The sequence below is a fragment of the Sturnira hondurensis genome, unplaced genomic scaffold (genome assembly GCF_014824575.4).
Source record: "Sturnira hondurensis isolate 20B ecotype Veracruz unplaced genomic scaffold, ASM1482457v3 Scaffold0007401, whole genome shotgun sequence".
In the NCBI taxonomy this organism is placed as follows: domain Eukaryota; kingdom Metazoa; phylum Chordata; class Mammalia; order Chiroptera; family Phyllostomidae; genus Sturnira; species Sturnira hondurensis.
The window spans coordinates 6,559,210-6,577,117 of NW_028080032.1; the positions used below are offsets into that span (position 1 = coordinate 6,559,210).

The window sequence follows — 17,908 nt, forward strand, 5'->3', positions numbered from 1 at the left end:
GTTGTGCCCACGGGTGGTCTTCCATCACCCCAACCCCCACTGGTTTTTACAGCCAGAATTTGGGGGATTTATCTTCCCGGGGCTGGAGCCCTGGGCTGTGTGGCCTGGCCTGGGGCTGGGATTCCTTGCTCCCAAGGTATCCCTCCTGATTTTTATCCACCACGCGTGCGTGTGGGACTGGCTGTGCTACCACACCTGCTGACTCTCTGTGCCACCTCACATCTCCGCACCATCTTCCCGTCTCCGAAACTCTGCTCCCGGAAACTCCGCCTGGGAAGCTCCGCCTCTCCTACTTGTCTGGGTGAATGTGGCTTCTTCAAATCCTTGGATGTCGTACTTCCATACACCTTGATTTTCTGGCGGTTCAGGCTGTTATTTGTTTTGGTATCAAATTGCAATTCTTTCTACAGTTGTACGAGGAGGTGAAGCATGTCTGCCTATGCCTCCATCTTGACCAGAAGTCCCAGAAGTAACTTTTTGGTACCTATTTTATCTATGGGGCAGTGTAAACATCTAATTACTGAACATCTGCTCTTCTTATCCTACAAATGAATTTTTTCCTCTTTGAAGTTCCAAGGCACCTTATCTTACCCTTAGCTCAGGATATCATATATACTTCATTTGCTCTTTCTCTGAATGTCTTATGTATGTGGGACCTCTGACTTTCTCATGTATGTGGGATTCCTGTACATACAAATGTGATTAAATTTGGCTATGTTCTCTTTGTTAGTCTAATCTGTCCCATGTAGACTTAATGATTAGGAGGATAGAGTAGGATTTCTTCCTCCCCCACAGCTCCCGTTTACCAAGGGAGAAGTGCTGGGTCTGTTTCTCTGGAGCAGGCTTTCAGTGGTCTGGGGTGGGCTTAGAGACGCCTGAGAGGCAGCGCCTTATTCCCATTTTCCAAGGAATGCCTGATTTCTTCCCATTCTGCAGCTGCGCGCCTTTCCCATTGACGTGTGAGTTTGGCTCCTTTCTCTTCTGCCGCGGAACGTGGTTCCCAGCTGAGAACAGGTGTTCTGCCAGCAGCAGGGATGAGAGAAGACCAGCCCTGTGCTGGGTCCCATGGCACGGTCTTGGGGTGGAGAGAGCAAACGCAAGGCTGCTGTGTGACCTTGGCTTGCCGGGGGTCAGCTCTTGAACAGAGCAGTGTCTGAGCGTTCAGGTGGGGAAACTGAGACTTATCTGTCGAGAAGCCATATCCGTGTGTCTCCTCGGTCACTCGCCCAGCGTGTGTGGTCTGCCAGTGTGTTAGCACTGCCCACGCGTGGGCACACCCATCCTGCTGTCAGCATTTCAGCTGCTACCCCTGCAGGCTCTAAAATGTGTCACGCAGCAGCATGTGGACGTCTTAGCGTGTCTCTGCCCAGCCGTATGCAGCGCATGAAGAGAAGGTGCTGGGTGGAGATGCAAGATGTGTCCAAACTGCAGGTACGAAGAAGGATCAGGGCCCCCGACCTAATGGGCCACTGCTCCAGTTCAGTCACCTATTATAAGAGAGCTGGAGGGAGTGTGGGCGGCTCAGGACAAACGAGTGACCGCTACCTGGGACACGCCTCAATAGCAGCAGAGGGTGGGATGTCTAAATGTTGCCTGGCACATCCTAAGGAAGGCGGGGCACCAGGGGTTCCAGGGAGATGCTGGTTCAGGGGAGCACGGGCTACTTCAACCAAGGGCGCTTCATGCCCGCTCCTTTCCATCTTCGTGACTGGCAAATACTTGCGTGTGTAATTTTACTAAAGATTCATTGACAAACGCAACTTGATGCCTCCCCCAGCCGTTGGGGATCGTGGAGTTGTTCAAACACACCTCCCTCTGACTGGGGAGTCTGCTCACACACCGCCTGCTTTCCAGGCTTCTCATCCAGGTGTTTCGGGCCAAGGATCAGATTTAGAATGGGAATTGCTCACAGGTGTAGGATTTTCAAATGGTCCTGTGGTCAGAAACCACTTGGGAAGAGTTAAATGTGTCACCTGCAAGGGGGAGAGGATGCTCAGGCAGCGCTTGTGGGGAAGGCAGCTTTTCATACCTAGATGACACAGCAGCTCTTACAGGTTAGTGCCGCGCACTGCAGGCGGCCCCTGGAATGGCTCCGCCCATGTGAACATCATGTAGTCACGTCGAGAAAAACTTAGACTAGTTTTGTCCCAGAAATTCTGCATGTGTACATCTATTCCACGTAAGTAGAAGTAACAGACTGCGAGGTTGTGTGAACAAGGAGGTTTATTGTTTGCAGCAGTGACAAACCAGCACGACCTGAAGGTCCAACTAGAAAATGATTCAGTTGTTAACAAGGTCCATCTGTACCTGGGAATACTATGCAACAATGTAAACAGACAGGTTAGCTGACTAGTCAGCTCGCCGTTGAACTGGGGAGAGGTTCAGGGTGTAGTGTTAAGTTACAGGGGCAAATGGCAGAGAAATGAGTGTGACATGTGTGATTATAGTATTTTTAAAAGAAATAATCAAACCAAAAATGCTCTGATGTATCTGAACACAATGAAAGTGCAGAGAAGGAAGGAAGGAGGGGTGCGGGTTGAGGGAGGCAGAGGGGGAGGCAAGAACACAAAAATTATAGGAAAAATGAAGAAAGCATACAATAAGCTTGAGAAAAAATTGGAATATGAATGCTCACTTATATAATCATTGCAAATATATACATTTATATATGCAAATGGATAAAGGCTGGAAGGCTATAGGAAAAACTAAAAAACACTGACTTAATCAGATGCTAGGATGGGGGGCAATGTTTTGTTTGGATTTCTGTTGTAATTTTAATGTCACAATAAAGTTTTTTTTAAAAAAATCAACCCTCAGGAAGAACAAGCAAGTGGTGGTTGGTGAGATTATTTATAATTCAAATGACTCTATCTGGAATAATTCAGAAGCTCCTCACAACGTCTCGCGTAGAGCAGGTGCTTGGCTTGCCTTTGCTGAAATGCAAAACCAGACTCACACAGCCTTGACTCGGCCTCATAATTCATAAACACGAGCAAGGCTGTTCAAGCACATACAGTCTCGATTAAAAGCCCCATAAATAAAATTTGCACCTGACTCACCATGCACAAATTCACTTCACACCCCACTTGAATCTGGTTTCTGGAACTGTTAAAGAAATGAGGGAAGGACAAGCCATTTTAGAAAATATACTACATCGTGGAGTAAGTGTGTTCATATCAGAAGTGAAGTCATATTGCTTATGTGGCTGCGTGTGCCCTTGTAATTAAACTCAGAAGAGCCAGGACCTGAAATTTCCACATCAGTGTATAAGTCTTTGTTCTTTCTGTTGGCATTGCTCTTGTTGTTACTAAGAAAATAAAAATTAAAAAATCGACATGTAAGAAATAACCCCCATGTGATCTGTACTTGAACATGTTTCTGTGAAAGAATTCAACAGGCGTCTGGAAGTGGGCGTGGAGAGAGGGGCTGGTGGTGTGAGGACTGAGACCACGGGGTGGGGGGTGGGGTGGTATGTCCTCTGAGCTGTTTCCGTGCAGGGCCGGCGTCTCCTTGAGGACCCAGGGACAGGCTGCTCCCGGATCCCCGCCCCCACGTCTCCACCCTCTTTCTGTGTTAAAACCTCCCAAATGTATCCTTGAGAAGAACACTGATAACAGTGGAGGCTCGGAACAAGAGGTACCACTATCAACATTGATGTTTTGAAAGACTTCAGATAAAGTGTCTGACAAGGCACTTTTTTTTTCCTCTCAGACTCTCTTTATTGATAAGAGAATTGATAATCGTCAGCAGCTGTTATCTCCAAATACAGTTCAACAACCCCCGTGACTCTCTGAGGTTACCAAAGAGCGCCCGTGGGGCAACTTAGAGCATTAGATTTGTTATTTTTATTTAAATGCACGTATACTGTGTAATAGTTGCTTTTAGCTGCAATTAACAAATAATATGTTTGTAATATATAAACACTAATAAACAGATAAGAAGTGGTGTATCTGTTCCTGCTTATGGTATGAATGAATTATTATTTTATTCTTCAATTACAGTTCACACTCAACATGGTTTCATATTAGTGTCAGGTGCACAGCAGCGTGGTTAGACAATAGTGGGCTTTACAAAGTGGTCCCCCCAGTAGCTCAAGTGCCCGCCGGGCACCATGCATGGCCATGACAACATCACTGACTGCAGTCCCGGTGCTGTGTGGATGGGGGGGTGGTTAATTAGACCCCCCTAAAGACACTGTTTCTTTTTGGCCAGGAGGAGCTAGTTCTTTGTAGTGGTAGGCAGTTCACAAGAATGACAGCCTGTCCTCAAAGGGGTGGTAAAAACACTGCCGGAGATGTGTGGAGTCTGGGTAAAGGGAGCGCCTGTAAAAGATGCTCGCGCGCATGTGCCTGCGGACACGCACAGGGAGTGAGGGGAACACCGGGAAGCAAGCACGTCGTTCCAAGTTGTTTTCTTAAATGTGTGGCCTGTTTGAGAGGCGGGAACAGCAAACACTTATCCTTTTCGCGAAAAAATATCTTGTACCAGAGACACAACCTGCGGTAGATCTAATCTGCTCTGAGAATCAGCTTGGCAATATTTCCTTACCAGACAATTTCCAGGCCTTGGTCTAGTTCTATTTCTAGTTTAATTTCACACCTTTATTATATTTTAGTTTAATTAGAATCGAGTAAAGCCTCCCTCTCACAAAGGTGTCAATTTTGACATGACCGTCAGCTCAGGTCTTTTCATATTTCTAAAACTGGAATTTCCATAGTTCCAACAGAGATATGTGTTTGGATTTGTCCTTGAGAGCCATCAGGGATGGCAGGACAGCTCTGGGATTGGACAGAGCAGACAACCTGGGGTTAGGCAAGCCGGGGTTGAGTTCCGGTCCTGCCCCTTTCCAGCTAATTCACCTCTTGGAGCCTCAGCACAACGGGAATACCACCTACCTCTGCGAGTTGTTAGGAGGTAGGGTGAAGTGCCTGGCACATCCCCGCTGTGTTGTTTTTATCTGTTCACCAAGCATTTATTGTGTCATACAGTGTGCCAGGCACTCCGCCGAAAGCTGGGGATGCACACACCCTCCGGTAGAGCCTACAGGGATGCATACACAAACAATCACATTCCTTCCGACAGATACCTGAGTAGACACTTAGGTGTGATATTTGAAGCGCTGAAGAATCACTGCTCTTTGCTACCTTCAGGACACGGGTGGGTTGGATACTGGGGGAAGAGAACTGGGATGACTCTGGTTTGCTCGCCTGCTCGCCTGCTCAGATGCCTGCCTGCCCGAGGGCTTATTTCACAAGGAACCAAATGAAAACCAGCAGGCAGAGCATCACCGACTGGTCCATGGTGACCTGGAGTCCTGCTCCTTTTTCCGACCAAAAATCACAGTGCTTGGCGGAGCAGAGCTCCCTGATCAGCCTCCACAGGATGCGCTGGTGAAGCTTGCCCTGTTTCTCTTGGAACAGCTCCTCCTGGTTCACGGCCTGGGTAGTGTTGATGCAGTTGATGACAAACTTCTCCTTGGTCACGTTGGCCTCAGAGCAGCCATTATAGTGGATCCCGTCGGGGAACTGCCAATAGTTGGCCTCATAATACCTGTTGCCCTCTGGTCCAAAGTCAATATCCAGCTTCCGGCCCTGCTTGATGAAGGCCCCGGGGTGCATCTGCACATCCATCTTTTGGGCCTCCGTGACCGGGGAGCTACTGGGCAGGGCCTTCCGGTTCCATTTGATTCTGTGCTTTATGCCTCTTGCCTCGACTGCAGCGAGCTGGCTGAAGAGCAGGACACAGACAATGGCCAACCAGCATCCACCCAGGCGCTTCCTCATTGTGTCCGAATCTGCAACAGCAAAGGGTGGGGCAGTTCACTTCTCCAGTGGGGTTGCCAGCTCCCCTGCCCCCTCCCATGTGTAGATTTTAGACAAGGAATGGCCACCCTTGCCCCATTTACATTTCTCAGCAGCATAATTGTTTTCCCACGCTTAGGCTGTACAGGGTTAAGTCAATACCAAGTTTCTTGCATTCGCCTGGAACTATCCATTCAGGGCGGTGACCCTGGTTTTCTCAGACAGATAAGAAACTGCAACTGATAATTACAGAGCCTTTGAATGTGCATGGGAAAAAGAAAAGGAGTAATGACTTAATACATACAGGTTTCCTTTGGTTCTCTCGAGTCTTCCAAATCAAGGGGTCTCTGGGAGGCAAATACAGTAGAAGAGGTGGAATCAGAGGCTTCTGCGCATAGGCTCTATTTAAAAAGAGTAAATTTGTTCACCAATGTTAACATATAAAATGCATCTATATATTGCTAGTCAGAGCAGCTTACAAGATGCATATGCTCTATTTTTTTTTAAGATTTTATTTATTTATCTTAGAGGGGAAGGGAAGGAGAGAGAGAAATATCAATGTATGGCTGCCTCTCGTGTGTCCCCTGCCGGGAATCGGGAACTGGCCTGCAACCCAGGCACCTGCCCTGACTGGGAATCGAACCGCGATTGTGTGGTTCGCAGGCCCGCGCTCAATCCACTGAGCTACACCAGCCAGGGCCATATGCTCTATTTTTAATCTTCCCTCTTTATTCTCTACTGCTCTGAGCCGGCACTGTCTTGGGCACATTCTGCCATCTATTCTAAGATGTCAGTGGCTACTGATTGTGAAGGCATCTAAGGTAGAGAGAGAGGGGAGATGGACTCAGGGGCAGTGGGAGATGGATGGGAGCATAGGGAGGGGCCCCTGCCTCTCCCCCCTGATCACGAGTAATCTTTTGATGTTTCACTTCTAGGGACAGTGTGACCCCATGAGCCTCCCCCAGGTAGTTTCTTATCACACACTGTGTGTCAGCCACTGACATTGTCTTAGTTCTTTCATGGGATAGGCATAATATCACCCCCATTTTATAAAAGCTGTGCAGAGAATCAGAAGTTAGGTAATTTGCCGAGGCTGCACAGTGACCCGTTCCCATACTACCCCCACCATGCCCCACTGCCCTTCTGGGCTGTGGGAGCGGATGGTGCTCAGATGTTGTGCTTCTGACTAACTGGGCATGAAGGGCAGCCTGACGGACCCTAAGCTGAGCAAAGACTAGAACTTGGGAGACATTTCCAAGGACATGAAATGATGGAGAGGACAGGAGGGCCTAGGGGAGCACTGAGGCAACCCTAGGGCTGCTGATGACATCAGAGAACACCCCTCCCTCCCAGCCTCCCAAACCGGTATTTTGTCACATCCGTCTCCTGAAGTTACAATAGTTATTGTGGAAGTCCACCCCCCAAGGTCAACTGTTCGGGGCACTGAGCACCTGGGCCTTCATCTGTGCAGATCAGGGATGTAGGAAGTCTCCTAGATACAATTTACTGTGTGCCCGTAAGTGCCAGAGCCTCGGGAGGGTGAAAAGCTAGCACGCTTAGCCCCTACCATACCCTCCATCATCTCATTGCACTATTTCTAAAAGTGCTTAGTTCACTGCTGTTAAGATGTTCAGCTCGGCCCTGGCTGGCATAGCTCAGTGGATTGAGTGCGGGCCTGCGAACCAGAGGATCGCGGTTTGATTCCCAGTCAGGACACATGCCTGGGTTGCAGGCCAGTTCCCGGCAGGGGCCAGTTCCCAGCAGGGGATGCAGGAGAAGCAACCATACATTGATGTTTCTCTTCTTCTCTCCTTTCCTCCCCCTCTAAAGATAAATAAATAAAATATTTAAAAAAAAAGATGTTCAGCTCTAGTAAGATGCTGGTTTTTATGTAGAGAAACAGGCAAAGTGCAACCTAAGTGTACTAGTCTCCTCTGGGCACCTACCAAGAGGCTTCTGCTGACTTCTCTTAACATGCAGGCATCACCTGGTCTCTGCCCGGGATGGGCGCGGCATGAATGTGCTCAGCAGCAGCCTGTGCACCCAGGCTGTCAGCACCCCAACCCTCACGGCCCCCTAATCTCAGTGAGCTCAGAGCAGCTTTCCCCAAACTGATTCAAGCAAACATTCATTAACCCCCTAAACTGGGGCCACACCCCATATCATCAGCCCTTACTCTTTGGTAGGAGCAATCTTAAATAAGAATAATAACATCATTTACAGGTGCATCAGATTAAATAATGGCATACAGACCTTGAGAAAGAAATGAGTCTTTTTTCTAGGCAAGGGCTTAAAAGCAAGAGAAAAATCCCCACCAGACAACCCTGAAATAGTATTTTATCACAGCACCGAAACACAGGCACACACACCTGGAATGACTACATTCTCACCAGTGTCCCCTGACTCATGTCCCATCCCAGGAGATGGGAGTCAAGTAATTGTTGCATGGTTTGCAGTCTGATGAGAAATGAGCAACCCCGACTACAGAAATAGGGTTCATGCACAAACTCTGCCTCCCCACCTACCTTGGGCTCTCTCTGGGAGTGTGCCTTTGGAGCCACGGCCAGCAGCACTGTCCTGTCGGCAGCCAGGCCTGCCCAGCTTTGTAGGCGCACAGAGGGAGTGGCAGCCCTGCTCCTCTCCAAATATGGCAGCCTCCCCTCCCCGGCAGGACCAATCAGGAGTTCCCAGATGCTCCTTTGTCTTGAGAAGGATGGAGCTTCTCAACACTTTTTACTAATAAGCGTCACGTGAAGATCTTGATGGAGTTCAGCAAAACTTGAGAGTTGCCTCTTGTTTTAGTCGTGTATTTATTTACTTACTGCTGCCAGTTTATTATAAAGGATACAAATAAGCAGCCAGATGAAGAGGTGTAGAGGACAAGGTCTGGAAGCATCCAAATGCAGGAGACCCCAGAGTTTGGGGTGCTCCACCCTCCTGGAATGTGGATGAACTCTCCAAACTGGGAGCTCTTCGAACCCCACTGTGCTAGGACCTGGGGACAAAAACCAAGTGGTGTAACAAGATGCTCCTATCGCCCCTCCACTCAGGAAGTTATAAGGTTTTAGAAGCGCTGAGCGAGGAATTGAGGACAAAGACCAAACACACATCACCTGACAACTTCTCAGATGGATGGCTGGCTGGTTGCATCCATCCAATGAGTCCAGGTGGGGCTATTTTTAAGACTAGTATTTTCAGAGGTGCCCTTTAGAATGGAAATGAGAAGGGTTAGAGAACTGCTTTCCCGTCAGTATCGACAACAGAGGGTGGTTTCAAAGGCCTTGCGGGATGTGCACTGTCCAGCACCTTAAGACCAGCCCCTGAGAACAAAGGGGGCTTCACTGGGCACCCTTTGTGGGGAGGATCAGGTCAGGCAGAGGGGGAGTGTTCAGGGGGACCTCGTGCTGGGCAGCCTGAGCGGAGAGGGCCTGAGGGGCCCCACTTCCATGGAGCGGTGGGAAAAGCAGAGCTAATGGTGGGTAGAAGGCCAAGCCAGAGAACTGGCCAGAGAACTGGGCTGCCGGGGTCCTGTGGAAGAGCTTGAACCACTGAATTCGTCCAAGGGTCCGCAAGTTGATCTGTGGCAACCCAAGGGGCCGAGACAGATGGAGGCGAAGCTACCACTGTTTAAAGATGGAGGAGGCTAGGAGTGGCTCCTAGTGACTCTGTCTCTATGTGATGCCCGGTGCCGCTGGAGGGGAACTGGACAATCTGTCACTCCCGGCATAGGTGACCACTCCTTAGACAAAAGGGTCTCGCTCAGATGTCCTCGTTACAATCATTACTGCAAGTCAGAATCGGAAGTGAATGTGGAGGCGTATGGAGTGAGATTTGCCTGTAAATAAAGTATGATCGCCGTCCTGAATGTGACATCATCTGGGTTCTCCAGATTCGCCTCCAAGCCCCTTGGGGAACCAAATTAAACGACCAGCAGATGGCGCCAGAGGAGTTTACAAACACTTGGTCCTGGAGATAGGAAATCCTCAACAAAGGCAAAGCTTCAGTGCTCCACTTGGATTTGGGGACCTCAGTTGGGCCTTTTTTTCTCCTCTGCTTTTACTTTTAAATTTTATTTTGTTCTATTCTTTAAAAACTTTATTTATTTATTTATTTATTTACTTATTTATTTATAAAGAGAGAGGAAGGGAAGGAGGTAAGAGAGGGAGAGAAACATGTACGAGATTAATCAGTGGCCTCTCACCCACTCCCAACTGAGGACCTGGCCTGCAACCCAGGCATGTGCCCTGACCAGGAATCGAACCTGCAACCTTCCAGTTCACAGACCAGTGCTCAGTCCACTGAGCCACACCAGCCAAGGCAAAACTTTACTATTTTTATCTAGAATCATAGACTTTTGGTCTTGTGAACACACCCACAAACACAGTAGTGCAGAGTTGGGGTAAACTTTGTAAAAATGCAGAAAAAAAATCTCTTAATGTTTCACTTTTCAGAGACAAGTGTCAGTACAATTTTGTTCATTGCATAGATGCATAGGATCATAAGCAGGGTTTGGGATGTTCAGAGCTGGAAAGGATTCAGAACCCTCTAGTCCAGCTCCTTCACGCTGTGAGGTCACGGGACCCAGGTAGGCCCAAGGTCACCCCGCCAGGCAAGCAGTGCAGTCCCTGCAGGCCCACTGCTCTGTTCTGAACTGTGTGTACCGTTCAGCCGGCCTGTCCCCATCTGGTACTGTCACCTCCAGGCCGCCTCCGTCCCTTTCTTTCATCCCTTTCCGAGCAGGACTTTGCCCAGAACATCGTGGGAGGTTGGTTTAGAGCTGATGAGGCGGCAGATTCTTCTTGTCAGGGAACAAAAGGCTGTTCTCAGAGGCACAGAGGGGTGTGGAGGACTGAAAATGCTCAGAAGAAGGGAGGAGCTCTGGAAGCTGCAAACGAGGCAAGAAAACTGTTCAGCAGACACAGAGAAGGCAGAACGGCTGCAATCCCTCCAGCAAAGACAAACAAACAGCCAAGGAATTAGTGGGAGGATACTCATCTCTCTAAATGAGCTGAGAGGCGAGGGCCCAGTGAATTGTGTCTTCTGGCATCAACGATTACATTAGGAATATAATTTAATGTTGATCATGTTTGTGAAAACAGGGAGAATGAAATTGATTCCACAGGGCTGAGTGTTCTGGGATGAAAAGAACCAATGGTATATTTCACACAAGTGTGTGAACAATAGGAAATGATGTGGATTAACCAAAAAGGCAACAGGGAAAGGCTGAGGTCTAGGATGCATGAATGGGTCACTTTATACCATTTCCTGGTTTGATTAGGGGTTGGACCTTTGGAGAGCATTTACAAATAAATACAGTGATTGTTCATCTACAATGCCAAACTGTAGCAGAAGGCTTGGTGTGTGGAAAGATCACCCACCATACCTTGGTGTTTTGAAGATTTACCAAGAGTCCGTCATGTGCCTGGGACCATGGTGTGCCAAGGAAGGCGGAGCATAGGGTGGGATAATGCAGTTGAAGGAGCTCCTGGCCTCACGGTAGAGAAATAGTTGAAATGTGTTTTGGAAAATAATATAATGCTTCTTAGAAAGCTCAGTAGCTGTCTAAACAGCCATGCTCATCTTTTCAAAGAAAGCTACACATACCCTAAGTGTGAAACATTATGTATTTTCACAAACTGAACACCCCCACGTAACCTGCACCCAGATTAAGAAACCGAACATGACAGCACCCCCAAAGGCTCTGCATGTCACTGCTGGGTCACTGTCCCCTCCCCTATACTATTCTGACTCTTTCCACCATAGGTTATTTTTGTCTGTTTTTGTACTTGACGTATATGGAGTTACATGGCACAGAATCTTCTGTGTGTCTTGCTCAAATTACTTCTGTGAGGTGTCCCCACATTGCGTCTAGTTGCAGACTGTTCACGCCATTGCGAGACCATCCCACAGTGACATCTCCATTTCCCTGTTGGTGGGCTTATGGGTGATTTCTGGCACAAATAGCGCTGCTGGGAACATTCTGGTGCGTGCCTTTTCGTGGGCGTCTGATTGCTTTTCTGCCAGCTGTGCTCTCTGAGAGGTAGCCTTGCTGGCTCATAATTTATCAGGAACCACTGGAGGCAGTGACTCGTTTTGTGTGTCACTGAATGTTGGTGGGATAGGATGTCTGTAATTGAGAAGATAGAGGGCCATTGAAGATTTAGAGCAGGGGTAACAGGCTGAATATTGCCATTTCAGTTGATTTAGAAGGAGTGGGCTGGGAAGGGGCAGGGCAGACCCTAAGAAGGACAGAGATACCCCACTTGGCCACTGGGTTGAAGTTCCTTGTTTGGCCTCCCTCTTTTCTCATCATCTCTGATTTTTTTAAAAGCCCGATTCACCTGATCATTTGACCTGTGAGTTTCTTCTCTCCCCAATATGCATGAAAATGTCCAAAAGGAGAAAGGCCTTCCCCAGGGTGCAGGTACCTGTACTAGGAAGGAAGGGCCAGCTATTGGGTTAGAGGCAGTGACTCCTTCATTACCCACGGTGGCTGTCATTCCAGGGGAAGCGCTGGGGATGATGCAAAGAGAGCTGGCACCAACCAGAGACCCAGGTTCTAATCTCCACCCTGCTGTTCTCTGCCTCGAGTGGCTTTAGTTCTCATCTGTTAGAGGGGAGCTTAGCCTTCTCTGTGACGTAGCCGTTCTGTCTCAGACAGTAAAACATCTACTTCACATGTATCTTTGGGGGAAGTGGAAGTACCTTAGTTTTCACAACTGGACGGGAGGTATCATGTCCCCCACTACTCATAGGTCTTCTCAAACATTGCTTGGCACTGTTGGAATCATAGACATCAATACAAATGCTTCCCCCAAGACATTATAAAGGAAAGTAATCTGCAGTCTAAAAGCTGTTTTGAATACACATTAATTACTCAAGAGTCTGCCAGAATTACTAGCGAAGGATTTACTGTTGTGATGACAACTAGCAAAGGCTGAAGGCATTCGTGCCAGAGGCTGGGTCCGTGATGGCTTCAGCCAGGAGGAAGGTTGGTGCATCACCAAGACAGGTCGCAGTCGGTGTGGCAAGTAGTGATCAAGTCCTAGAGCCATCCAACCCGGCAATGGCAGGGTCAGGTCGCTTCTTGGTATTAAAGTCTGCAGGGATGAGACCTGGCAGCAGATGGGAAAGGAGGACCCAACATTGTGGAGAAATGCTTTTACTGAAATATAACCAACATGCAGAAAGGTGCACATACTGTAAGTGCACAACTCAATACAGTTTCACTAACCGAACAACCTTATGTAACCCGCAGAATATTTTAAAGCCTCATGCCTGGTCTCCACCACCCACAGGTACCTACTATCCCGACTTCTGAGGCCCAGTACAGTTTCACCTGCTTTTGTGTTTTATACAACTCGAATCACCCAATATGTGCTGTTCTGTGGCTGGCTTCTTTTGTTCATCGTTATGTGTGTGAGCTTCATCGGCATTGTTGCCCAGAGGTGTTATTTTCCAGTTCTCATTCCTGTAAAATAGACCATGTTTATTTATTGATTCAACACTTGATGAGCATTTGGGTTGTTTCCTGTTTGGGGCTATTATGAATGTAATTGCTATGACAATTCTTTTTTAAAAAATATTCTCACCTGAGGACATGCTTACTGATTTTGAATTTATCTTTAGAGGGGAAGGAAAGAAATATCAATGTATGGTTGCCTCTCGTGGGTCCCCTGCTGGGAACTGACCTGCAACTCGGGCATGTGCCCTGACTGGGAATCGAACCACGATTGTGTGCTTCGCAGGCCTGTGCTCAATCCACTGAGCTACACCAGACAGGGCTACATGCTTACTGATTTTAGAGAGAGGGGAAGGGAGGGAGAGAGAGGGAACTATCGATGTGAGCGAGAAACAACGATCAGTTGCCTCTTGCATGCGCCCTGACTAGAGACTGAACTTGCAGCCTGGATATGTGCCCTGACTGGGAATCAATCCCATGACCTTTTGGTGTATGGACCAACCCTCCAACCAGCTGAACCACACTGGCAGGGCACTATGAAAACTCTTATGCACGGCTCTTGGTGAACATAGAGGTCCACCTTGGTCACCATTTCTCACTCTGTTGGGCAAATGCTCAGGAGTGGAAATGCTGGGCCATTGGATAGGCATCTGTTCAGCTTTAATAGAAACTGCTCCAGTTTCCCAGAACTGTTCCACCAGCTTAGATTCTGCTGTGTAAGACTGCTCCTGTGCCCGCCCCCCACACCTGCTGCATGCTGGCCCCTCAGTATTGGAGACCACTTTTAAGTTTTTAGATAAACGATGACAATAGTTTGCTAAGTTACAGTGCATCTAAGAACAAAAATTAGGGGAGAGGAGGCCTAACTTCGTCCCATCAGTTGCAGGGGTTCCTATCCTGGAAGGGGCAGTCGTGGATAGAATCTGGGACATGCCCTGAACTTGGCCAGGAAAAATGTCCTCACGTCTTTATTTCCACTAGCCTCTACCTGAAGTACAGCCTTTTCTCCATTACGAATACGAGCAGCAGAGCCGGTAGCATTAGCTGTACCTGTGACCAGAACCCCCTGGAGTCACAGAAGTTTTCATGTCACATCACAGGCATGTGGCCAACCGTCCCAGTTTGCCAAGGACTGGGCGGGGGTGGGGGTGGGGCTCTCCAGACACGGTATTTTTCATCATTAGAATGGGAACATGTGGGGCAAACCAGGACAAGTTGGTCATTCTAATTCCGGGTATTCCGGGTGATATCACTTACACTTGTCATTATGAAATTATGGCAGTAGGTCCAGCAGGTCTTAGTGAGTTTTCAAATATTTAATCAGTGTAAAACTGCTTTGGATGACTATATTTTAGCATTTGGTTTCCTGTGTGATCTCTGTATTTTATTTTATATATTTAAGTACATTATTCTGAATCCTTGGGCAGGCGGCATCCAAGGCAGGAGTCCCAGCGCATGGGGCCAGCCAGCAGGAGGGCCAGAGCCGAGGTGTCGCCCATAGCCTGAGCCTCCCGCGGCCAGCGAGCCAGTGCGCGTGCGCGGCGGCGGCCTCCTAGGCAACCGGGAGCTTGGCGCGAGGCGAGGCCCAGCCTGGAGTGACAGGGGGGACTTGGAGCGGCTACTGCGGCACTGCGGTTGGTAAAGCCGGCGGAGTGCTACCGCAGTAGGACCTTCGCTATGAAGGAGGTGACAGAACTTAGTGAACTTGCCTCCAGTGAAGGCCGAAACCTCTCTCCGTGGCCTTTAAGAATGTGGTTGGTGCCAGGCGATCTTCCTGAAGGGTCATCAGCAGCACTGAGCAGAAAACCATGGCCGGTGGAAATCAAAAGAACTTGACTGGAGAAAGTTAAAGCTTCCTGGGAGAGGAGTGAGAAGGAGCGGGAGACTGGGAGAAGGAGCAGTGATGACAAGTTCCTGGCCAACAACTGCACTGATTTCCAGTATGAGAGCAAGGTCTTTTTCCTGAAGATGAAAGGCGATTGCCACCTCTGCTTCGCAGAAGGAGCTTCTAGGGAGAAGAAAAACATGCGGTTGAAGCTTCTAGGGTGGCTGGTGGCGCAGGAGCTCCAAGCCGGGGAGCAACACTTGCGTTTGTGATATTCTGAAAAGACCACCAGGGGGACTGCCAGATGTGGACATGCCGTTTATTATTCACATTACAGGGGAGTGCAGCGTTGGCGGCACATCAGGCAGAAGAGATGGCACCACACCTCCAGCCTCAGTGCTACTTCTAGGGTTGGGGAGAGAGTAGCACGTGAAACTTCTACACTTTTGTGATGAACACAGGAGCCTTGGGACACAGGGGCCTGGAAAGGGCTGGGACCTCCAGATACAGACTGTTTTCCTCGTTCCTTTTGGCTGGTGGCTAGGCAGATGCCTGATCTCTGAAGTCATGGACGACTTCCTGAGTCATGGGTGATGTCCTCCTGAGTTACCCCACAGCAGCCTACAAGCAAGTCTTTGAAATCAGCCAAGAGCACATTAATCTTCTCTGTGTCCTGCCTCTTAGGTAAAGAAGCCTTGGACGATGCCTTAGCGGACAGGGACTCACTAAATGAGGATTCCTATAAGTATTCCATGCCCATCCTGCAGTTATGAGATGACCTCACCCTCTGAGCAAGTGAACAGCAGAATGAAGAAGCAGGAGAAGGCAGCGGAAAAGCGTTTGGGTCCCTGGCCTGCCTTCACTCTCCTTCCCCATCGTCGCCAATTCTTCCTTGCAACAAGCACTAAATATCTAGTGTTAAGCCTCTCAGTAGTGACAGCACAGCTACCCAAAACTGCTCCCGTGCCCCTGGAAAGCAGCTTCAGATAGATCTTGATGGGCACTGCTGGGCTGATGGTTGCTTTGAGCCAAAGGAGCTCCCTTTTCAGATTGTGCCCACAACTGCCCTCTGAATGAGGCATTGTATTATGCCTGGTGATCTTTGTGAAATCCAGGTGAAGCAATGGGGAAGTTTAGAAAGAAAATTAGCTGAAACAAGCTACGATGATATTTCAATGATGCATTCAAAGCAAGCCTAGTGTTTTGTTAAGGCATACATCCTGTGCATGCAAAAATGAATTCACCCCTCCCACCTCTTTCTCCAGCTAATGAAAAACTGTTAAGGTAAGCTGATAAAGAGATGGCTTGCTCTTCTCCATCAGCTTTCTAATACGCTCTTAATGTGAGATTTCGGCAGTGCCTTGTTTTGCCTCTTTAAATTATGACATGCACCAACCTTCTTTTCAATGCAATGCATCTAAAGTTTTGGTACCTGTAACTGTTTTGTTTTTGGTCATGATTAAGAGTCATGGATTTATTTTTTGTAACCCTTTGGCCTTGCCCTTGTGTACCCCAACGGTGCAGGATGTATCAGCCCATGGCAGTGAACATGGGTCATTGCTGAGATGTCAGATTTCTAAATTAGATGTCTTGGAATTCAGTGGGTAAATAAATGTTTCTTTGGGGGGGGAAATCAACAACAAGACAAAACATTACTCTGAACAGGGTCCATAGTCCTCACTGGACTCACAAAAGGGTCCATGGCAGGGATAGGCAATTTCAGCTGGGTCTTGATGTATATATAAGAGTTTTTCAGGTGGAAAAGGGGTAGGGAAAACGTTCCACATGGAGGAAAGAGCATGAGAAAAGGAATGGTGCATCTCAGGGTTGCCACTAAGGACAATAAGGTAGAGTTTCATTATGTGCTTTAAGATACCTTCTAAAATTAGACTTGGGGAATTGATGATAGTAAGCTATAACTGCTAATATTTGGGATCCGTGCAGCAGCTCCTTGGCTCAGTGTGTATAACAGCAGGTACCAGGCAGGGGTTGTCAGAGGGAAGCAGAGGTGGCAATCATGGTGGTGGCAGTCTGCAGAGACGACTGCCTGGAAGGAAGATGATAAAGCCAGTTCTTGGTGGGAAGTAAGGCTGGGCAGGGGGTGCACCAGTGGAGGATTGGATTGCCACTGAGAGGCTTATGGAGAGGAAAGAAGAGAGGGGGCCAGCCGACGTGTTTGGTGTTCTGGATTTCTTTCACAGCTACTTCTGCCCTGCCAGCTTTTCCATCTAACTGGGCTTGTGGCCGGGGAGGAAGGGCTAACACTACTGAACAATGCAGTCTCTTTTCCAGCCCTGGATAAAGATCATCCCCGATTCTGGTGGGGGGCGGGAGCAGGAGGCAATTCATTCATTTGTCACTAGTTGCTGTTGACAGACCACATCTACTTCCACCACGAACATCCCTGATTTCAAGGGCTGACCTGGTCCTCTTGCCCCTTCACTTTAGCTGCCATATGGAAACACTGGGGATTTTCCAACCACACTTGAATCAGTGCCCCTGTCCCAGCTTCTCTGATCGCCTGACCTCCAGCGGAAGTGGCACACAGGTGTGAGCTGACACACAGGGAAGGAGGATTGGGTATAAACTCCGGCGGGGGGTAGGGGGCGGGGGGGAACCAGATGGAAGGAGAACCAATGCAGGGAGAGCCCAAACGTCACGAGTGTGATTCACCTGGGGAGTCCAGTTCTTAAAGGATTCAGCGAGGCCTCAAAACAGGGCAAGCAGGTCAAGGTGAGTAAGTCAGGAATGTAATTATGGGCAGTTCGGGAGCTGAGGCACCAATGAAGGCTTCCATTTTCAAGGCTTGGCATTCGTACT

At 48.6% G+C, this 17,908-nt stretch overlaps 1 protein-coding gene across 1 annotated transcript; it reads right to left on the reverse strand.

Annotated features, from left to right (window-relative positions):
• Positions 1-4,974: 4,974 nt before the first annotated feature.
• On the reverse strand, positions 4,975-6,163 carry PRND (prion like protein doppel). Its single transcript, XM_037051772.1, has 2 exons — positions 6,106-6,163; positions 4,975-5,794 (listed from the first exon to the last, which is right to left on the reverse strand). The coding sequence occupies exon 2, from the start codon at positions 5,781-5,783 to the stop codon at positions 5,244-5,246; it is 540 nt and encodes a 179-aa protein (XP_036907667.1). The 5' UTR covers positions 5,784-5,794; positions 6,106-6,163; the 3' UTR covers positions 4,975-5,243.
• Positions 6,164-17,908: the final 11,745 nt, after the last annotated feature.

Excerpts from the sequence above, each read along its gene's own strand:
- PRND (XM_037051772.1), bottom strand. The coding sequence starts at position 5,783 with ATGAGGAAGCGCCTGGGTGGATGCTGGTTGGCCATTGTCTGTGTCCTG.